The sequence below is a fragment of the Palaemon carinicauda genome, chromosome 3 (genome assembly GCF_036898095.1).
Source record: "Palaemon carinicauda isolate YSFRI2023 chromosome 3, ASM3689809v2, whole genome shotgun sequence".
Lineage (NCBI taxonomy): Eukaryota > Metazoa > Arthropoda > Malacostraca > Decapoda > Palaemonidae > Palaemon > Palaemon carinicauda.
In genome coordinates this window covers 169,941,998-169,961,064 of record NC_090727.1, presented here as the reverse complement: position 1 = coordinate 169,961,064, position 19,067 = coordinate 169,941,998, and the positions used below count along the sequence as shown (strand labels likewise).

Here is a 19,067-nt window from a genome sequence, read left to right as displayed (position 1 = left end):
TAGGAAGAGTCAGTGTTCTGGAACACTTATTTCTTGGTTCTGCCAGTGCTAAGGAAGAGTCGTTGACACTTGGGCTCAAGATGTTGAATCCTCTTCTTATAACACTGCATAGCCCTTATAAGATACAAAATCATCTTCTCTCTATTACCACCCAATGCTTTGCATAAAAATGGTATGGAGAAGGTCTTGAACCTGGGGATCTGGGCTTGGCCATGAAATTGAGCACAAAATTGGAAATCGCCTCCCAACCCTCACCGTTAGTTGTTACATAAGTGAGTGTGCAACTCGCCTACTCTCTTTGGCAATGCTAAGGCATGCAAAATTAGTCTTTAAAGTCAGATCTCTATCTGACAACCTTCTCAAAGGCTCATACTGGATACCGTGTATGGAATATTGGTCCACTTACGGGTGTCTGAGGTCCCGGATTGGGCAATACGGCTCAGAGCTCCTCACTAGCATAGACAATTCCTCTGATGGGGAGAAGTCTGTGCCCATGTGCTCGAGGCAAAGCGGTAGTCTTTCACAGCCGCTACTGAAAGGTGCTTCTCTCAGTGAAGATAAACAAGTAATTCCATGAACTGCATTAAAGATTCTCTGTCTAGAGAAGTATCTCATCTACTACACCAATTGCAGATGATGGCCCACTTTCCCCGGAAGACTGCTGCAGAGGACCATTGCAGGTACCCAGAAATTTTCTGAGCAGTGTCTCACAAAAAGCCTTTCACCTGGGGGATATGGAGGATTGTCTCTAACCCTAAAGTGCAAGTGACTTCCCAGATTGGTGATACCTCTGCACAGCTGATTGAGAAAAGTGTTTCATGGGAGTTTAGTTCTCTTGGGACCTTGACTAAGATTGCTAACAGATTGAGATCTCACTCTGCTTGTGTCTATCTATAAGCCACTATAGTCATTCTAGTTTTGTGATCAGTACACAGTTGATCACTTGGTAAATCAGGATTAATGGAGGAAAAGCTTAGGCATCAAAGTGATCCCTGTAGTTTAAAAGTGTCTTCGAACACTGTCCGTGGGTCTTGAATGGGGTAAGAAAACACCGGAAGTATCCTCTTTAGCTGTATGGTGAACAGGCTGAATTCTAGTCTTCTAAGGCAAGAAGCCTTTCCATCATGTAAGTGTAGGTACCAATTCTATCTTACAACCTCCCCCTTAAGGTGCATGTCTGCTAATACATTCCTCCTGCCTGTAATGTATCTGGCCAACAACTCTACAGCATGATATGATGCCCAGATATGCATCTGCTTTGTCAACTTACATAGAGGGAATGATACTGCACCCATGCTTATTAACCTATGCTACTGCAATGTTATTGTTGCTCATTAACACTACTGAGTGACTCATTAAATCTTCTTGGATGCTTGCAGTACTATAAACAGTGCTTGCATTTCCAACACATTCATTTTATAATGCATTTCATCTACTGACCACACCTGATACAATCAGGTTGCCCAGGTTTGCAATATTATTATCAAGGGCTGTCAATCCCTAGTAAAGAAAGTGGGTACTTTTCCACAAGGAAATATAAACGATCTGGCCATAATTTGTCGGTCAAAGGTGACATTAAAACTCAAGTAGTATTATTGAATAATTTTTCACCCTCTCCTTCAGATAATGTCTAGTGTATTTCCTCACCACAACTTTAACCATGCTAAGGGAATTATTTAGTGTAGAGAGCTCTATGAGTTTTCAGAAGAAGTTATAATGTTTTTTAAGTTATAAAGCTGAGAGGAGATAACAATTCCATCCTATTCATATTTTCCACATCTTATTTTCCTGATTGTATCAAGATAGCTACTTGAACATTTGCTGTCAAGAAGTTTCATCCATGACTAAGGCAGTGTTACAAGTGTGATGAGTTTGCCCATGTAAATTTCAAATATACTTATGTAAAAAGGTGTCCCACCTGCTTAAAGATCCACGATGCCTCTACATATTGTACAGCAAACAAGTTTTGTATCATTGGAAGGGCACTACCTCTCCAAACTCAAAACATTGTCCTCAATATTTCATATTATTGCTAGTAGTATGTGTTCAGTATTTCGTATTATTACTACTACTACCACATATCTAAGTTACAATCCAAGCTGGAAAAGCAGGATGCTATAAGCCCAAGGGCTCCAAAAGGGTGAATATCTCAGTTAGAAAAGGAAACAAGGAAATAAATAAACTGCACTTGAGAAGTAATGAATGAAAAATATATACAGTGCTATATATATGAACTATGAAGAGATACTTAGGTCAACCTGTTCAACATGAAAACAATCAGTGCATGTTTCACTGGTTCAACTGCCTGGTTAAGAACCTCATTCCACAATCTTTTCACAGCTGGAATAAAACTTTTAGAATACTGTGTAATGTTGAGCCTTATGATAGAGAAGGCAAGACTATTAGAACCAGCACTGCATACAGGATAGTACAGTCTGGGAAGATCAGAATACAAATGATGGTCAGAATTATGAAAATTCTTTTGCATCATGCATAAAGAATTAACTGAACAATAGTTCCTAAGATTAATATCTAGTTCAGGAATAAGACTCATTTAATAGACAGCAAGTTTCTATCCAACAAATTTAGGTGAAAGTTGGCACCTGAAGACCAGACAGGAGAACTATACTTGAAACAAGGTAGAATGAAAGAATTAAAACATTTCTTCAGAATAGATTGATCACTAAGAATTTTAAGACTTTTTCCATAAGCCAATTTTTTATGGAATTGAAAAAGAAACAGACTGCATGTGTTTCTCAAAAGTGAATTAACAATAAAAAATCTCACTTAATATTTTGAAGTAGTATATAGTTAAAGAAACATTATCAATGCAGTGTTGTGGATACTGAGGAGCCAATATCCTCAACCTACAAATAATCTTACTTGAGTTTTGTTGCGGTACAACGTCATGTCAATTTTTACCAAATGTCAATTTTAACTATACCTCTATTCTGGTATTCAGCAACCACAGATATACATGGAAGAGAAGGAATTGATGCAAAAAGAGTAGCATCATCTGCATATGCAATGAGTTAGTTTTTTAAGCCAAACCACATATGTGTATATACAAGTATGAAAAGTATTGGTCCCAAAACACTTCCCTGAGGAACACCAGATATTACTATCCTATACTCCCTGTGGTATCCATCAACAAGTACGTTTTGCAATCTATTACTAAAATATTCAATAATGATATTAAGAAAAGACAGAAAATACCCATCTACTCCTGCCTGTTTAATTTAAAAACAACGGCCTAATGATTAGCACGAAAGGATTTCTGTACAGCCTTGAAAATTGTAGGAAGTGCATTACATTCCCTCGACATTGAGGACAACTGATGAGGATCCACATCAAGAGCACTCATGAAAGTACCACAGATCATGTACAGCACTCTCAGACATTTTCACTTAACAGGCGGCATCCTTGATGAAAACAAACATGCTGGGATAAAAAGTACAATTCTGCCAAAATTAGCTCCTGCCAAAGAAAGGTGTGCTCCCACTTATGGCTGAGATCTAAGTGAGTTTGGACAAAACATCTATTTGCAAAGGCATGGAAACATGCAATAGTAAGGCCAATAGCTAAGCTAGGAAAAGATCCTAGTAATGCATTCAATAACAGGTTAATTTCACTCTCCAATTGTGTTTGCAAATTACTGTGAAAAGTTGTAAATTATAGATTGAAAAATGTAAGAAATGAAATAAGATCTTCACATTCTACTATAGTGATAGTTTGTATGAAGTATATAGAAGAGAGGAGTTGGAAGACCCAGGCCCATATGGCTGCGGACTATGAAGCGTGAAACAGGTGAATATGAATAAAGAAGTATTGAATTAAAAGCTCAAGATAGAGACGACTGGCGAGATGTAACCGAGGTCCCTAGCGTCAATAGGCTTAGGGAGGAGGTGATGGTGATGATGATATATGTGTATATATATATATATATATATATATATATATATATATATATATATATATATATATATATATATATATATACAGTGTCTGTATACTGTATGTACTTATGTGCATAATCATATAAATAAACACCAACACCAACACATATACCAGTATCATCAATAGAAATAGTAAAAATCTTCTTAGAGTAAAATGACACCAAATGCACCATACACAATCATTCATACCTGAATTTTAGTGAGGTACTTACTCTTTGTAGATTGTATATGTTTTTTATGAGAGAGGGATTATGATTGAAATGAAGTAGTCATTATTTATGAGTAAAACTTTGAACATTGTCTTTGAACATTGTATCCAAACACATGCCTATACCAAATCGTCTTCCTTGTAATGTGGGAGTGGAATGATTTGGGAGGTCTTGACTTGGAGTGCGAATTTGGGATTTTATTTCCAGAAGGGAGACTACCTCAGTTTATGAGCCAATGAAGCCCCCTGGAAATCCATTGAAAAGCTTTTATGCTTTTTAGTATAACACCTTTCCTCTTTTTTTTCTGCTCTTATTTTACATTATTGTACAATACCTTTTAGATGCCTCTTAAAAGACAAACTATAAGATATGAACTTCCATTTTATTGCATTTTGTTGAGAAATTATTGAAAATTTTCATTATGTAACAAGAATATCTGTAATGAAACGTGAACTATATGTGAAAAACGTAAAATAGATTTTAAAAAAATATTTATAATAAATATGCTAGAGGATTTGGTTTTATATGGAAATTGTGTAGAAATCACCTTTTATGAATGTAAAATGCAAAAACACTCCCTGATTAAATTCAGTATGCCGTAAGAAAGAAATTTATTATAACACCATCCGGCACTTGAAATCAAGGTGAATGGTCGTTGGGTACTGAACGTTTGACGATTTCTATGTATGCATTTTTGCTATCTGCTTTCTGTGCACATATTCGACTTTGCCCAGTACCTACTCTCACTCAGTTACAAATCTCGTTTTTCTTGAATGATGCAACGATTTTTAGCGAATATATCTGTGAAATAACTAATGGATGACGTAGAATCATGTCATCGAATCATCAGAGGGTTAATGAGCACACCTCATGAGATAGTTACAAAGTGCATTGAGTGTGAGAGTGTTCTAACCATATAACATATGTTTTGCAAATAGAGTTTTTAGAAGACAAAGATTTCTATTTTGGTGAGAAATTATCATCTGACATTTTATCAGATTCTGGGAATTTTTGTTTTCAAGATTTTTACATTTTTAAGAAACAGATTTAATAGATAGGAATTATATTTATATTTAATGTAGGTTTTGATCTCTAATATATTTTTTATCAGTTAGATTTGATATATATTTCCCCTCCCAAAATTATTCGGACCATCTCTGTGAGAGTAAAGTTTGAATTCTTAGGCTGGTTGATCTCCCATAATAATCCCTCAATACCCACTCTCTTACTCTTCTGTGTTCCTTTTACTCCCTCAGTCACTCCTCTTTCCTTCAATTCTACTCTGTTCATTATACTCCCTCAGTCCCTATTCTTTCCTTTTATACCTTCAATACCCTCTCTTCCCTCCTCCTCCTCCTCCTCCTCTGTTTTTTATACTTCCTCAATCCTGCCATTTCCTTGTCCTCTTCTCTGTTCTTTGTATTCCTACCTTTCTCTATTCCTTATACTCCCAGAATCCATATTCTTCTTTCCTATCCTTTTTCTTATTATTATCATTGTATTATTTCTAGCCAAGCTACAAGCCTAGTTGGAAAAGCAAGAGGCTACAAACCCAAGGGCTCCAACTGGCAAAGCAACCCATTGTTGAAGGGAAATAGCGAAGTAATGATTGAACTACAACATAAGAAATTATGAAAAATTATTAAATATATTATTATTAGCAACAACACTGAGATAGATCACTCATATAAACTATGAAATAAAACTTATGTTAAGCGGTTCAACAGAAAATTATTGCAACGAGGTTGAGCTTCTAAAGTTTCTCCTATTCAACTGCCAGTTTAGGAAGATCATTCCAGAATCTGATTACAGCTGGAATAAAACTTCCAGAATACTGTATAGTATTTGGTCTCGTGATGGAGACAGCAAATCTGTTAGAATTAAGCAGTACTATGTACAGAATGGTGCAGGATAGGAAGATTTGATTGCAAATCCATTATAATAAAAATCTTATGCATCATGCACAAAGAAATAACTGAAAGATGTTGTCAACGATTAATGTCTAGATCAGGAGTAAGGAATTTAATAGACCGCAAATGTTTGTGTAACAAGTGTAGCTGAAGACCAGACTTAAGAATAATACTTAAAACTTGACAGAATCAAAATATTGAAACATTTCCTCAGGGTGATTTGATCACCTATAATCTCAAAAAGACTTTCAGTATGCTTATGTTTATGCAATAGAAGAAGAAATAGACTGTACAGTATGAGTTACTCAAAAGTGATTTGCAATCAAGAATCACACCTAGAATTTTTAAGTTGTACATAGCTAAGAGATATGGTCAGTGAAAAAGTATGGATGTTGGGGAACTCACAATCATACTGTGAGTTTTGTTACAGTTCAATTTTATCTCCCTTCTCACCTCCTTATACAACCACAGTCCCTGTTCTTTTCCCCTCAACTTCTCTGTTCCTAATACTCCTTCAATCCTCCTCCTTTTCACAACTGTTCTGTGGCCCACATCCTCCTGCAATCTCTGTCCTTTCCCCCTAATCCTTTTTGTTCCTTATACTCTCTCGATTCCCATTTTTTGCCCTATCTTATAATCCCTCAATACATTTTTAGCCCCCGCCGTTTTCTGTTCCTTATACTCCCTCGATCCCCATTATTTTTCCCTACCCTATACTCCCCAATACACCTTTTTACCCCCCTGCACTTCTCTGTTCCTTATACTCTTGTGATCTCTGTTCTTTTCCCCCTATCTCCTCTGTTCCTTATACTCCCTCGATCCCCATTTTTGCCCTATACTCCCCCAATACACGTTTTTACCCCCCCCTGTACCTCTCTGTTCCTTATATCCTTGTGACCTCCGTTCTTTCCCCCTAATCTTCTCTGTTCCTTATACTCCCTTGATCCCCATTTTTGCCTTATACTCCCCAAATACGTTTTTATCCCCCTTAGTTTCTGTATTCCTTATATTCTTGTGATCTCTGTTCTTTTCCCCTAATCTCCTCTGTTCTTTATACTCCCTCGATCCCCATTTTTGCCCTATACTCCCCCAATACACGTTTTTACCCCTCCTGTACTTCCCTGTCCCTTATATCCTTGTGAACTCTGTTTTTTTCCCCTAATCTTCTCAGTTCCTTATACTCCCTTGATCCACATTTTTGCCTTATACTCCCCAAATACATTTTTATCCCCTTTAGTTTCTCTATTCCTTATATTCTTGTGATCTCTGTTCTTTTCCCCTAATCTTCTCTGTTCCTTATACTCCCCCGATCCGCAATTTTTTTTCTATACTCCCCAATCCACGTTTCTACTCCCTGCACTTCTCTGTTCCTTATACTCTTATGATCTTATTCTTTCTCCCAAATCTTCTCTGTTCCTTATACTCCCTCAATCCCCATTGTATCGCCTTATACTCCCCCAATACACATTTTTATTCCCTTCACTTCTGTGTTCCTTATACTCTAGTGATCTCTGTTCTTTTCCCCGAATCTTCTCTGCTAATTATACTCTTGTGATCTCCGGTCTTTTCCCCTACCTTACACTTTTCTGTTCCTTATACTACCTCGAACACCATTCTTTTACCTTATGCTCCCCCAATACACATTTTATCCCTTGCCCTTTTTTGTTCCTTATACTCTTGTGATCCCTGTTCTTTCCCCCTATGCTCTTCTGTTCCTGTTACTCTCGATCTACATTCTTTCCCCTACTTTTCTCTATTCCTCTATCCCCATTTCTCCCCCCCCCCCACTTTTCTTTGTTCCTTATACTCCCATCATCCCAATTCTTTCCCCCCTATTTTTTCTGTTTCTTAAACTCCCTCGATCCCTATTCTTTTCTGTTCAATATACTCCCCCAATCCATGCTCTTTTCCTCTAATTTTCTCTATTCCTTATACTAATTCAATCCCCATTCTTTCCCCCTACCTTTCTCTGATCCTTATGGTTCCTGAATCCCCATGACTTTCCTCCACTCTCCACAGTTCCTTATACTCTTATCTTTTCCTTGTACTCCCTTGATTCCTCTTTTTCATCCAGTCCTAAGTCTTTCCCCATGTTCACTACGTCTGTCTCCCATCCCCCCCTCTCTAGTTCCCTGTATCCTCCTAGCTCCTGCTCCTCCCCTCCCCTCTGTGTTTGTTTTCTTAAGAGGCTGTCATTCCTCGTAAGAGATATCGGTTTTCCTTTCAAACTCCAATGAAAAAGTGCCACAATAAATATGGATGGCACAGCCCCGTCTCAAGGTAGAAAGCAGGAAGGGTCACACCTTGCACTACCTAAACGCCATGAATAATAATAATGATAATAGTAATACGACGACAATAATAAGGGGTGATTTGACTTCTTAATTTGGATGCAATAATAAGGATACAGTAGTAATTATTAAGCTCTTTATTGCCCTACTAATGTACCCGACCCGTCAAATATGACGGCTAAATATTTAGATAGGCATGCACATAGATTCAATCCTTTCCATCTCTTATCCCTTTCTTAATTACAACCTGGCAGTTTCGGCAATTTGTGGGAGATTGTGGTTTCCGAGTGTACATCGTAGAGTACCCCCTCTGACCAGGGTATAACTAACTACTCCCTCTCCCCCTTACCATAGTGACGGGAAAGACATAGTAGTCATACCTCTGGCAATATATATACAGTATATATATATATATATATATATATATATATATACATACACATATACATATAAATATTTATATATATACACATATATATTTAAATATATATATATATATATATATATATATATATATAATATATTATATATATATATATATATATATATATATATATATATATATATAGAGAGAGAGAGAGAGAGAGAGAGAGAGAGAGAGAGAGAGAGAGAGAGAGAGAGAGAGAGAGAGAGAGAGAGAGAGAGACGTTGCTCTTTATTACATAGGGAAGATGACACTATAATTGAAAGGTTTTGTTATCATACTTTAAGATATTATCTTCATAGTACCATGAGAAGTGTATAGGAAATTCTATATAAAAGAATGTTTACAGGTAGCTGTTTATATAATTAATTAAAGTAGGGTATATGATATTGTTTCTGTCTACATACAGCACACCACATTATTAGAGGGAAATAATTTCCTAGATGAATGTCCTAAAGGCCTGATGAGAGGCCTCACTCATCCCTGTTGGGAGAAGAAGGAACTGCACACTGGGTTATCCTGTGGTTTTAATTATGGTTACTTTATCACCCCACGTTTCTGTATTCATCTCATTGCGCCTGCGAAGGCTGTATTCAAAACACCTAGTTCCGGTGACAAGAGGCACAGTAAGTTTTTCAAGAAAATGGCTGGACGTTCTTTTCTTGCACTGGATCGAATTGGAAATAAGTAGCTATAAAAGAGGCGACTTTAGTAATACCTTTTAACTACGAGGTTTCACATACCTTACTTGAGTGTATATATGAGGAAGGGGGGAGGGAGGCGAGGTCCTACTCTTGGGGGATTGGAATTTTTTGCTTAGTCATTCGGCCTAAACTAACGTCATCCAATTTACCTCAAACTTATTTTGCTTCTTCCTCTGTGATTCCATAATCATTCAAAGAGGTTTTCTTTTCCGTCACGTAAGAACCATTCATTGTGAAATCTCTCTTGAGCTAAAAAATCGGGCAAAAAGACAAGTTTTCCTGGGTTCAGGCAGAAATAACAACTAGAATAACTGCCATATTGTTTATTTGCCCCTAATTTATTAAATATAATACTTGAAATGCAGTGTTTGAATGATGACGGAATTGTGACAGATGTTTGACCAGGGTGGCTAAGTGGTTGAATATGCATTTTTTTTTTTTTTGCTGGGGGTTGAAGAGGAGGGTGGCAATTGCCGTGTTCAAGAACAATGAAATAAAGGAAGAATATTTTCAGTGCATTATCAGAAAATAAATCAGGAAATCAAATCTGCTGGGAAATGTCTACCATTGGTTCTGTAACTTGGTTTCACTGGTAAACTAAAAAGACATTGTTGCGTCATATGTAAAAAAAAAGAAAAAAATAGTTTTTCTTGTGACATCTCACCAATGGAGTATATTGATCGCAGGTTTTAACTATACTCAAAGTTTTATTTTTTTTCCCGTCTAAGTTTTCTCTAAAAAGGCTGACCTGGCCCTCTATGATAGTTTGCTTTAGTGTTGCATTCTTGTATTTCATCTTTAATTATTAAAGGTTTAAAGGCTGCTCACGAATGGCAGAGGCCAGGGACAATGCCCTAGAGACTGATCATATGGATGCCTCCTTTCCACCCAAGTTAGAACCAAGGTACTAGGCAATGGGTGCTGATGACTCAGCAGGTATACCTCCTAGAAGGATTAATACTCCAAGTATACCTCCATGCCCATGAGCTCCCCCCCCCCCTCCTTAGTTCACAAGGATAGCTAGGTTGCAGACACTACAAGAAACTTGACCAGGACTCGAATCCCAGTTCGGTAAATCTTGGTCTTTAATTTTTTTAGTTCTATTTCTTCGTCATTTTTACTTGTCATTGTCTTTTTATTTTGTGTTATCTTTGTTTTCGTAATTATCGCCAACGTTTATTTTATTAGTCGTTCATGCTTTTCTGTTATCTTTATTGCTGCTTTGTTATCGTTTTTTATTACTCTGCTATTGTTAGTTTCCTTCATTTATCGTAATTTTGTAGCATTGTCAATCTCGTTCTCGCTTTTATTTGTTGTCTGTTTTATCTGTTACCTTATTGTATTTTTTTTTTTTTGTAGTATTGTCAACATCATTCTTGCTTTTACCGTTGATTTCATTTTGTTATCGACTTCATACGCTCTTCGATATCGTTGTAATTGGTTCACTGTTAGCATTGTTATTGTCTTATAGTTCAGTCGGCGTTGCTTCTAAAGATCTTGAAATGTTGACTGTACATTGATCTCGGCGACAGGAGTTGCTGCTTGTCCGATAGCTAATTGAAACTTGCAATTTAACATAACAATGAATCATATTTTGTACATTTTAGGTAAAATCACTTGTATTTTGAAGTAATTTAGTTCAATTGACAACTATTTTGAGAAACAGTGTTCTTATTAGTGTTGGTGCAGTTATTATTATTATTATTATTATTATTATTATTATTATTATCACTTGCTAAGCTACAACCCTAATTGGAAAAGCAGATGCTATAAGCCCAAGGGCTCCATAACAACTGTGTAATATTGGTTAATATACTAATCGATATAAGAAATATTTACTTTTTACCTTGGCTGAGATTTGTATATGAAAAATGTCTTACAGTGTGGTCAGAATATTGATTGATTGATTGATTTGAGGTTTTCTGGCATCCTGACATCTAAGGTCATTGACCCCGAATATTGATAATGATTAATATGATTGGGGTTATATTATGAAAAAATAATGATCCCATTCTTGCACACACTGCCAATTCATCTTTGTCTCACCAAGTGCCAAAACAGCCTTTGGCTTCCACTTCTTGAACAAATTATTTATCTGCAACACATCCACACACGTTTTAAACTACATGGCAGTGTAGGGTATCCTATCCTCTGGCTTTATATGTATACACACATACACACACACACACACACATATATATATATATATATATATATATGATATACATATATTTATATATATGTATATATATACATATTTATGTATATATATATATATCAAATATATATATATATATATATATATATATATATATACATATACAGTATATATATATATATATATATATATATATATATATATATATATATATATGTATGTATGTATGTATGTATATATTTTTTTTTCACGCTGACGGACAACCACTGTAAACAACAATCTCCCACAAATTGCCCAAACTATCGAGTTGTATTTAAGAAAGGAGGCGTTGTTGGGAAAGGTTGAATGGGTGTGCATATTTATCTAAATATTCAGTCGTCATTTTTTTTTAATAAGTTCCGAAAACACACATGTATGCAGTATATATATATATATATATATATATATATATATATATATATGTGTGTGTGTGTGTGTGTGTGTGTGTGTACTGTAAATTACAGGATATATCTTTGACCATTATCAACTTTCAAACTAAGATAAAGGTAATTAATTCAAGCAACCATTGGTTTGCGTAGTCATTTGACGGAAAGCCAAACACTGATCATATAACTCCCTTGAACATCCTTTCCCTATTGGAGCCCTTGGGGTTATTGTACCCTGCTTTTCCAACTAGGGTTGTAGCTTAGCAAGAAATAATATTAATGATAATGCAAAAAAAGTGTATGATGAAAAAATATATTCATATATCATTCATTATATTCATACATATATTTGCATTGCCAAGATTACTTACATTGGAGCAAAGGAATTGCGAGTTCGAACCCTTAAATATTTGTATTTAAAAATGACTTAGTTTGTTTACTGCCATTAAATTTGGTTTTTTGTTTTTCTTTGAGAAAGCCAAGAACAAAGTTAATTTCATTGCTTTCTAAGGAACTTTTTTATTTCTTTTCATTTCATTTATCTGAGCCGATCTGGAGAAATAGGCATTAAGATTTTTGGACAAAGTTAAGTGGTCTTATAGAGTGTTGTTGCTTTTATTTATTTATTTAATTTTATTTTACAGTTTTCCACAATGAGGCTACTGTTTTCATTTTTTTCTCAGTTTCAAAATACCTTTAAACGATTGTATTTCAATTTCATACTCATAATTCCTTTTATTTGTGTATTTGTCGTTGAAAGATGCTGTTTCTTCACCCCCTTTATCTGCTATCTCTCTCTCTCTCTCTCTCTCTCTCTCTCTCTCTCTCTCTCTCTCTCTCTCTCTCTGTTCCCTACCCTTCCTGCACCATCCATCTTCGGCGAGCGTTCAGCAGAAACGTTTTTATTCTGGAGGAAAACGTTTTTATACTATACTACTCTCTCTCTTCTCCCCTCCCCACCCGAAAACACACGCACACACACACCCTCCTCATCCTTCTTCCCTTTTCTGCCTTTGCATCTTTATATTCTTTCCTCTTTCTCCTTCTTCCGTTTTCTCATTATGTCAGGTGTATTCGCATGTGCTGTTGAATCTTTCTCATCTTTTTTTTTTTCTATGATGTATTTTTCATAGATTACCCTACTGTATTTCCCAAGTTTTTTCTCCGTTCAGGACTGCTTACCCTCTTGGGGCCCTTGGGCTTGTAGCCTTCTGGTTTTCTACGAGGGTTGCATCTTGGCAAGTGATAATTATAATTGTAATTATGGGATAATACATAAAAGTTATGTTATTTGTTGTGTATCCCTTTACTTATTTTTTATGAAGTTTCCATTGTTTGAATCTGCATTGTGATGTCCTCGTTATTTTTCCATAAATATAAATTTTTATATTACCGGAAACATGCAATGCATACTTTACTGAGGATTGCTGTGAATATCTTGTAGTTTGTTAATAGTATTCCTTTTTCATAAATTGGGTAACGACCAACCTCTCGTGTCCCTGTGCACTTCGTATTGCCTTTAATTATTGTCGTAGGCTTTATCAATTAATTGTTTTAATACAGAAGTCTATATACTAATTAGAGTTATATGAAGTAGACAGACCAAATTATTATTTATTTGTTAATAATCTGTTATCATGTGAGTTAAAAGAATCTAATACTTACGTCGCTTCCACTAAAGATTGGGAACTGCATACTTTTCGAATTCGAAAGCAAAGAAATTAAGCTAAATATTTTATCTATGAGATTTTTAGATAGACGAGAACGTTGTATATATAAAACCTGCCTTTATTCATATTTCAAACTTACAGTGAATGTAGATGGTTTCAAGTTTGATGCTTCAGATGTAATGACATAATATATAGACCGTAAAGAAAACTGCCGGTGTTGTAGTCTGTAATCTCTCAAAATTAGGTCAACTGCATATTTGTACCTTATTCCAATTTATCACTTTTTGACATCTTCAAATATTTAACAAGGAAGTGAGTGTCATGAAATTGATAATTTCATACCCAGGAGAAAACGTCTGGACTTTTTGAAGAAAAAACATATATTGGTAGCAATTGTGGTCATTATATGGCGATGATGATGATAATTTAAAAATCTGTGCGAATGCTATGTGGAATATATTGACATAAGTCTTATTTAATATGTTTCCTGTTATTTGTATATTTTACTTTGCATGCTAATTAGTTTTTTCTTTTTTATATTTTTTTTTTCTGTTCTTGTCGCATTCAGCACGGTTATAGCTGACATGTTGACTGCCTAAAATCATCTATGTCTCACGATAAATGGCTTCATATAAAAGAAATATAATTCTCCTAATTTTTTGTAATTACAGACACATGGTCTTAGTCTGGGAGGATGAATGGGATATTCTGAAGCAGCTGTACTCCCCTTCCCATACCATCGAGGCCACCTACCAAGATTCCGGTATTCTTGTGACTGTGCCTGGTGAGTAAAACAGTAGTGTCATTAGTATTTTGATGGAGCAGTGGTTTGCATTTTAGGTATCATCATTATTATCATCAATTGCTAAGCTACAACCTTTGTAACCTTAGTCGGAAAAGCAGGGTCTTCAACAGGGGAAATAGCCCAGTGAGGAAAGGAATCAAGAGAAAATTAAATATTTAAGAACAGTGATAACATTGAAGTAAATATTTCCTATATAAACTATAAGAACTTTAACAAAACAAGAGGAAGAGAAATTAGATAGAATAGTGTGCCCGAGTGTACCCTCAAGCAAGAGAACTCCAACGCAAGACAGTGGATGGCCATGGCACAGAGGCTATGGTACTACCCAAGACTAGAGAATAGTGGTTTGATTTTGGAGTGTCCTCCTAAAAGAGCTGCTTACCATAGCTAAAGAGTCTCTTCTACCCTTACCAAGAGGAAAGTAGCCACTGATCAATTACAGTGCAGTAATTAACCCCTTGGGTGAAGAAGAATTGTTTGATAGTCTCAGTGTTGTCAGGTGTATGAAGACAGAGGAGAATATGTAAGGAATAGGCCAGACTATTCGTTGTGTGTAGGCAAAGGGAAAATGAACCGTAACCAGAGAGAAGACTCCAATGTAATACTGTCTGGCCAGTCAAAGGACCCCATAACTCTCTAGCGATAGTATCTCAACGAGTGGCTAGTGCCTTGTCCAACCTATTAACTACTACAAGGTAATGATATTGTTTAGCATATGCTAACTCAGTACGATTTATTGAACAGGAAAATTTTAGAATTTTGCTATGTCTTGAGGGGTATTAATGCAAATGTAATTATTTTTTTCTAGGTACTGGGATGGTTGACTTTCTTTCTATTTTGTATAACATACCAAATATTTTGCAGCTTTGCCCATGATAATGGTTCATAGAAAGTATCTTCACAGTTAACGTTATTTATTATTTTGCATGAATCCTAAAATAACAAGCAATGTATTTCGAACTGTTATTGTCAAATTTTTATATAATAAACTTTTGAAGTGTCAAATAAAATATAAGTAATTGCTTTGGCCGTGGAAAAATAGCCATTCAAAGAATCTAAATATATCGAAGGTAATTTGTGTAACCAACAGAAATGATTGAAGTGACTTGTAAATTACGGAATAGATACTTAAGGTTATGTAACTCTCTCTCTCTCTCTCTCTCTCTCTCTCTCTCTCTCTCTCTCTCTCTCTTCTTTGTTCACTCGGTCACTCGCTGGCCGTATTCTCATCAATGACCGCTCCAGAGAGAGAGAGAAAGAGAGAGGGGGAGGGGGAGCGCATCTCCCTGGTTACTTGGTAATCAGCGGTGTTGATGTCGTCAGGGAAGAGATGGAAGGGGAAATTTGGGAGGATGTATGGGAGAAGAAATGTCTTTAGGTGCCGTATGCGAGATGGGAAGATATTATTTTATATTATAAGAGGGAAGATTGGTTTTATGTTTGCGCTAATTTGTTGTCGATTTAGGAAGATGATGTAAGAATAGAAAAAGGGAAATAATGAAAGGAATCCGTGGAAAAAATACGAGATTCATGAAGGGAAGAAAATTATAAGAAAAAGCCGGAATGGGATTCTGGGAATACATTCCATCTGATGGAAGACGGCTTGCTGCCTAAGTATTGTCCAATTATTGAAGGCCTGGAAATGAACGTTTGCGGTTTTCTCTCTCTCTCTCTCTCTCTCTCTCTCTCTCTCTCTCTCTCTCTCTCTCTCTCTCTCTCTCTCTCTCTCTGTATATATATATATATATATTTATATATATAAAACATGTGTATATATATATATATATATATATATATATATATATATATATATATATATATATATACAGATAGATAGATATACACATACATATATGTATACAGACATAAGGTATATCCATTCTTCTAAATAAGAGGGGCAGCAGAAAGTTTTTTTTTATAATATTGCTATTTTCATGTGTCATTTTCACCTTGGAATCGACCCCTCACAATCCAATAGCTATGAGAGATTGAATTTACAGCTGAGATTAGTAGTCATAATTTATTCAAGAAACGGTCATACTTTTGGAATTTCTGGAGATTTCCAATTTTTAACTAATGAGCCTTGCCTATTAACATTGCTCACTCCTGTTATAAATATAAGTCAGCCGTTACGGTCAAATTTATATTTAAACTTATGGAATGTGACCGAACTCATGTGTTAAAAATATCTATAAAGATGTCCGCTAAGCTTCATCCCCATTTTCAACCCTTGCACAATATGCCTTGTACGTCTATTTTGTTTGCACCCTCATACTTCCTTAGTATCGAGATCCTTCCTTTCCAGTTCCCCTTTTTATACATTTTTACATTACTTTCCTTTTTCTTTTTCTTTACACCAGCGTATTATACTCCATTCTTACAGTATGATGTAATTATTTCAAAACTTTTGCTAATCTTTTTACCACTTCTTATACGTATCACATTTCTCACCCTTTCAAGTTTCTTACGTAGCATTCTACTAATCTTTTTTTTTTTCCCTTCCCACCTAACAATCTCGTTACAGTTTCATACATTTATTTTTCAACAATTCATTCATAAACTCTCAATATGGCGTCTTTGGAAACTATAAATCTTATCCAAATGTACTGCTCTCATCCTTCTACTTTTCTTTCTCTACACATTTTTGTGACATTTCTCATCTGTCGTCCATTTTATTTATTCTCAAATAACTGAACAATCAACCGTTTTTCTTCGCACTACTATATTAATATTCCTGGTTCTATCTTCATTGTTTTCACATACTTTTTAACCATATTCTTTATTAAATGTAATATCAACGGTTCTAAACTTCATCATGTCAACTATTCCAAACTTCTTCATGTCAACTATTCTAAACTTCATCATGTCAACTATTTCAAACGTCATGTCAACTATTCTAAACTTCACCAGGTCAACTGTTCTAAACTTCATCATGGCAACTATTCCAAACTTCATCATGTCAACTTTCCCAAACTTCACCATGTCAACTATTATAAACTTCATCATGGAAACTCTTCTAATATTAATCTTGTCAATTATTTTAAACTTCCCCATGTCAGTGGTTCTAAACTTCACCATGTCAACTATTCCAAACTTCTTCATGTCAACTGTTCCAAACTTCATCATTTCAACTATTCCAAACTTCATCATGTCAACTATTCTAAACTTCACCATGTCAATTGTTAAACTTCACCATGTCAACTATTCTAAAGTTCTATCATGGAATCTCTTCTAATATTCATCTTGTCAACTGTTCCAAACTTCATCATGTCAACTATCCCAAACTTCATCATGGCAACTATTCTAAACTTCATCATGTCAACTGTTGAACTTCACCATGTCAACTATTCTAAAGTTCATCATGTCAACTATTCTAAAGTTCTATCATGGAATCTCTTCTAATATTCATCTTGTCAACTGTTCCAAACTTCGTCATGTCAACTATCCCAAACTTCATCATGGCAACTATTCTAAACTTCATCATGTCAACTGTTGAACTTCACCATGTCAACTATTCTAAAGTTCATCATGTCAACTATTGTAAACTTCATCATGATAACTGGTATAAACTAATTCATGTCAACTATTCCAAACTTCATCACGTCAACTATTCTAAACTTCAATATGTCAACTTTTCTAAACTTTATTGCATCAACTGTTCCAAACTTCATGCCAACTATTTTAAACTTCATGTCAACTTCATCACGTCAACTATTCTAAACTTCATCATGGCAACTATTCCAAACTTCATAGTGTCAACCATTGTAAACTTCATCCTATCAACTGTTTTAAACTTTATATCTACTATTCTAAACTTCATTGTGTCAATTATGCTAAAGTTCATCATGTCAACTATTGTAAACTTCATGTCAACTGTTCTAAATTAAACCATGTCAACTATTCTAAACTTCATCTTGTCAATTATTTTAAACTTCTCCAAACTTTTTCGTGTCAACTGTTCCAAACTTCATCATGGCAACTGTTCCAAACTTCATCATGTCAACTATCCCAAACTTCATCATGTCATCTATTCTAAACTTCATCATGTCAACTGTTGAACTTCACCATGTCAACTATTCTAAAGTTCATCATGTCAACTATTGTAAACTTCATCATGATAAGTGGTATAAACTAATTCATGTCAACTTTTCCAAACTTTATAACATCAACTATTCTAAACTTCATTATGGCAACTTTTCTAAACTTCATTGCATCAACTATTCCAAACTTCATGCCAACTATTCTAAACTTCATGTCAACTGTTCTAAACTTCATCATGTCAACTATTCTAAGCTTCATCATGGCAACTATTCCAAACTTCATCGTGTCAACTATTGTAAACATCCTATCAACTGTTTTAAACTTTATATCTACTATTCTAAACTTCATCATGTCAATTATGCTAAAGTTCATCATGTCAACTATTGTAAACTTCATCATGTCAACTGTTCTAAACTAAACCATGTCAACTATTCTAAACTTCATCTTGTCAATTATTTTAAACTTCATGTCAAC

At 35.1% G+C, this 19,067-nt stretch overlaps 1 protein-coding gene across 3 annotated transcripts in view; it reads left to right on the top strand.

Moving 5' to 3' along the window:
- LOC137638759 (ubiquitin carboxyl-terminal hydrolase 48-like) overlaps window positions 1-19,067 on the top strand; it is a 355,352-nt gene that overhangs the window by 237,236 nt on the left and 99,049 nt on the right. For all 3 annotated transcript variants that reach the window (XM_068371107.1, XM_068371105.1, XM_068371106.1), the window contains exon 15: window positions 14,419-14,531. In XM_068371107.1, coding sequence (XP_068227208.1) covers window positions 14,419-14,531 — 113 coding nt within the window. The remainder of the gene's footprint in view (window positions 1-14,418; window positions 14,532-19,067) is intronic.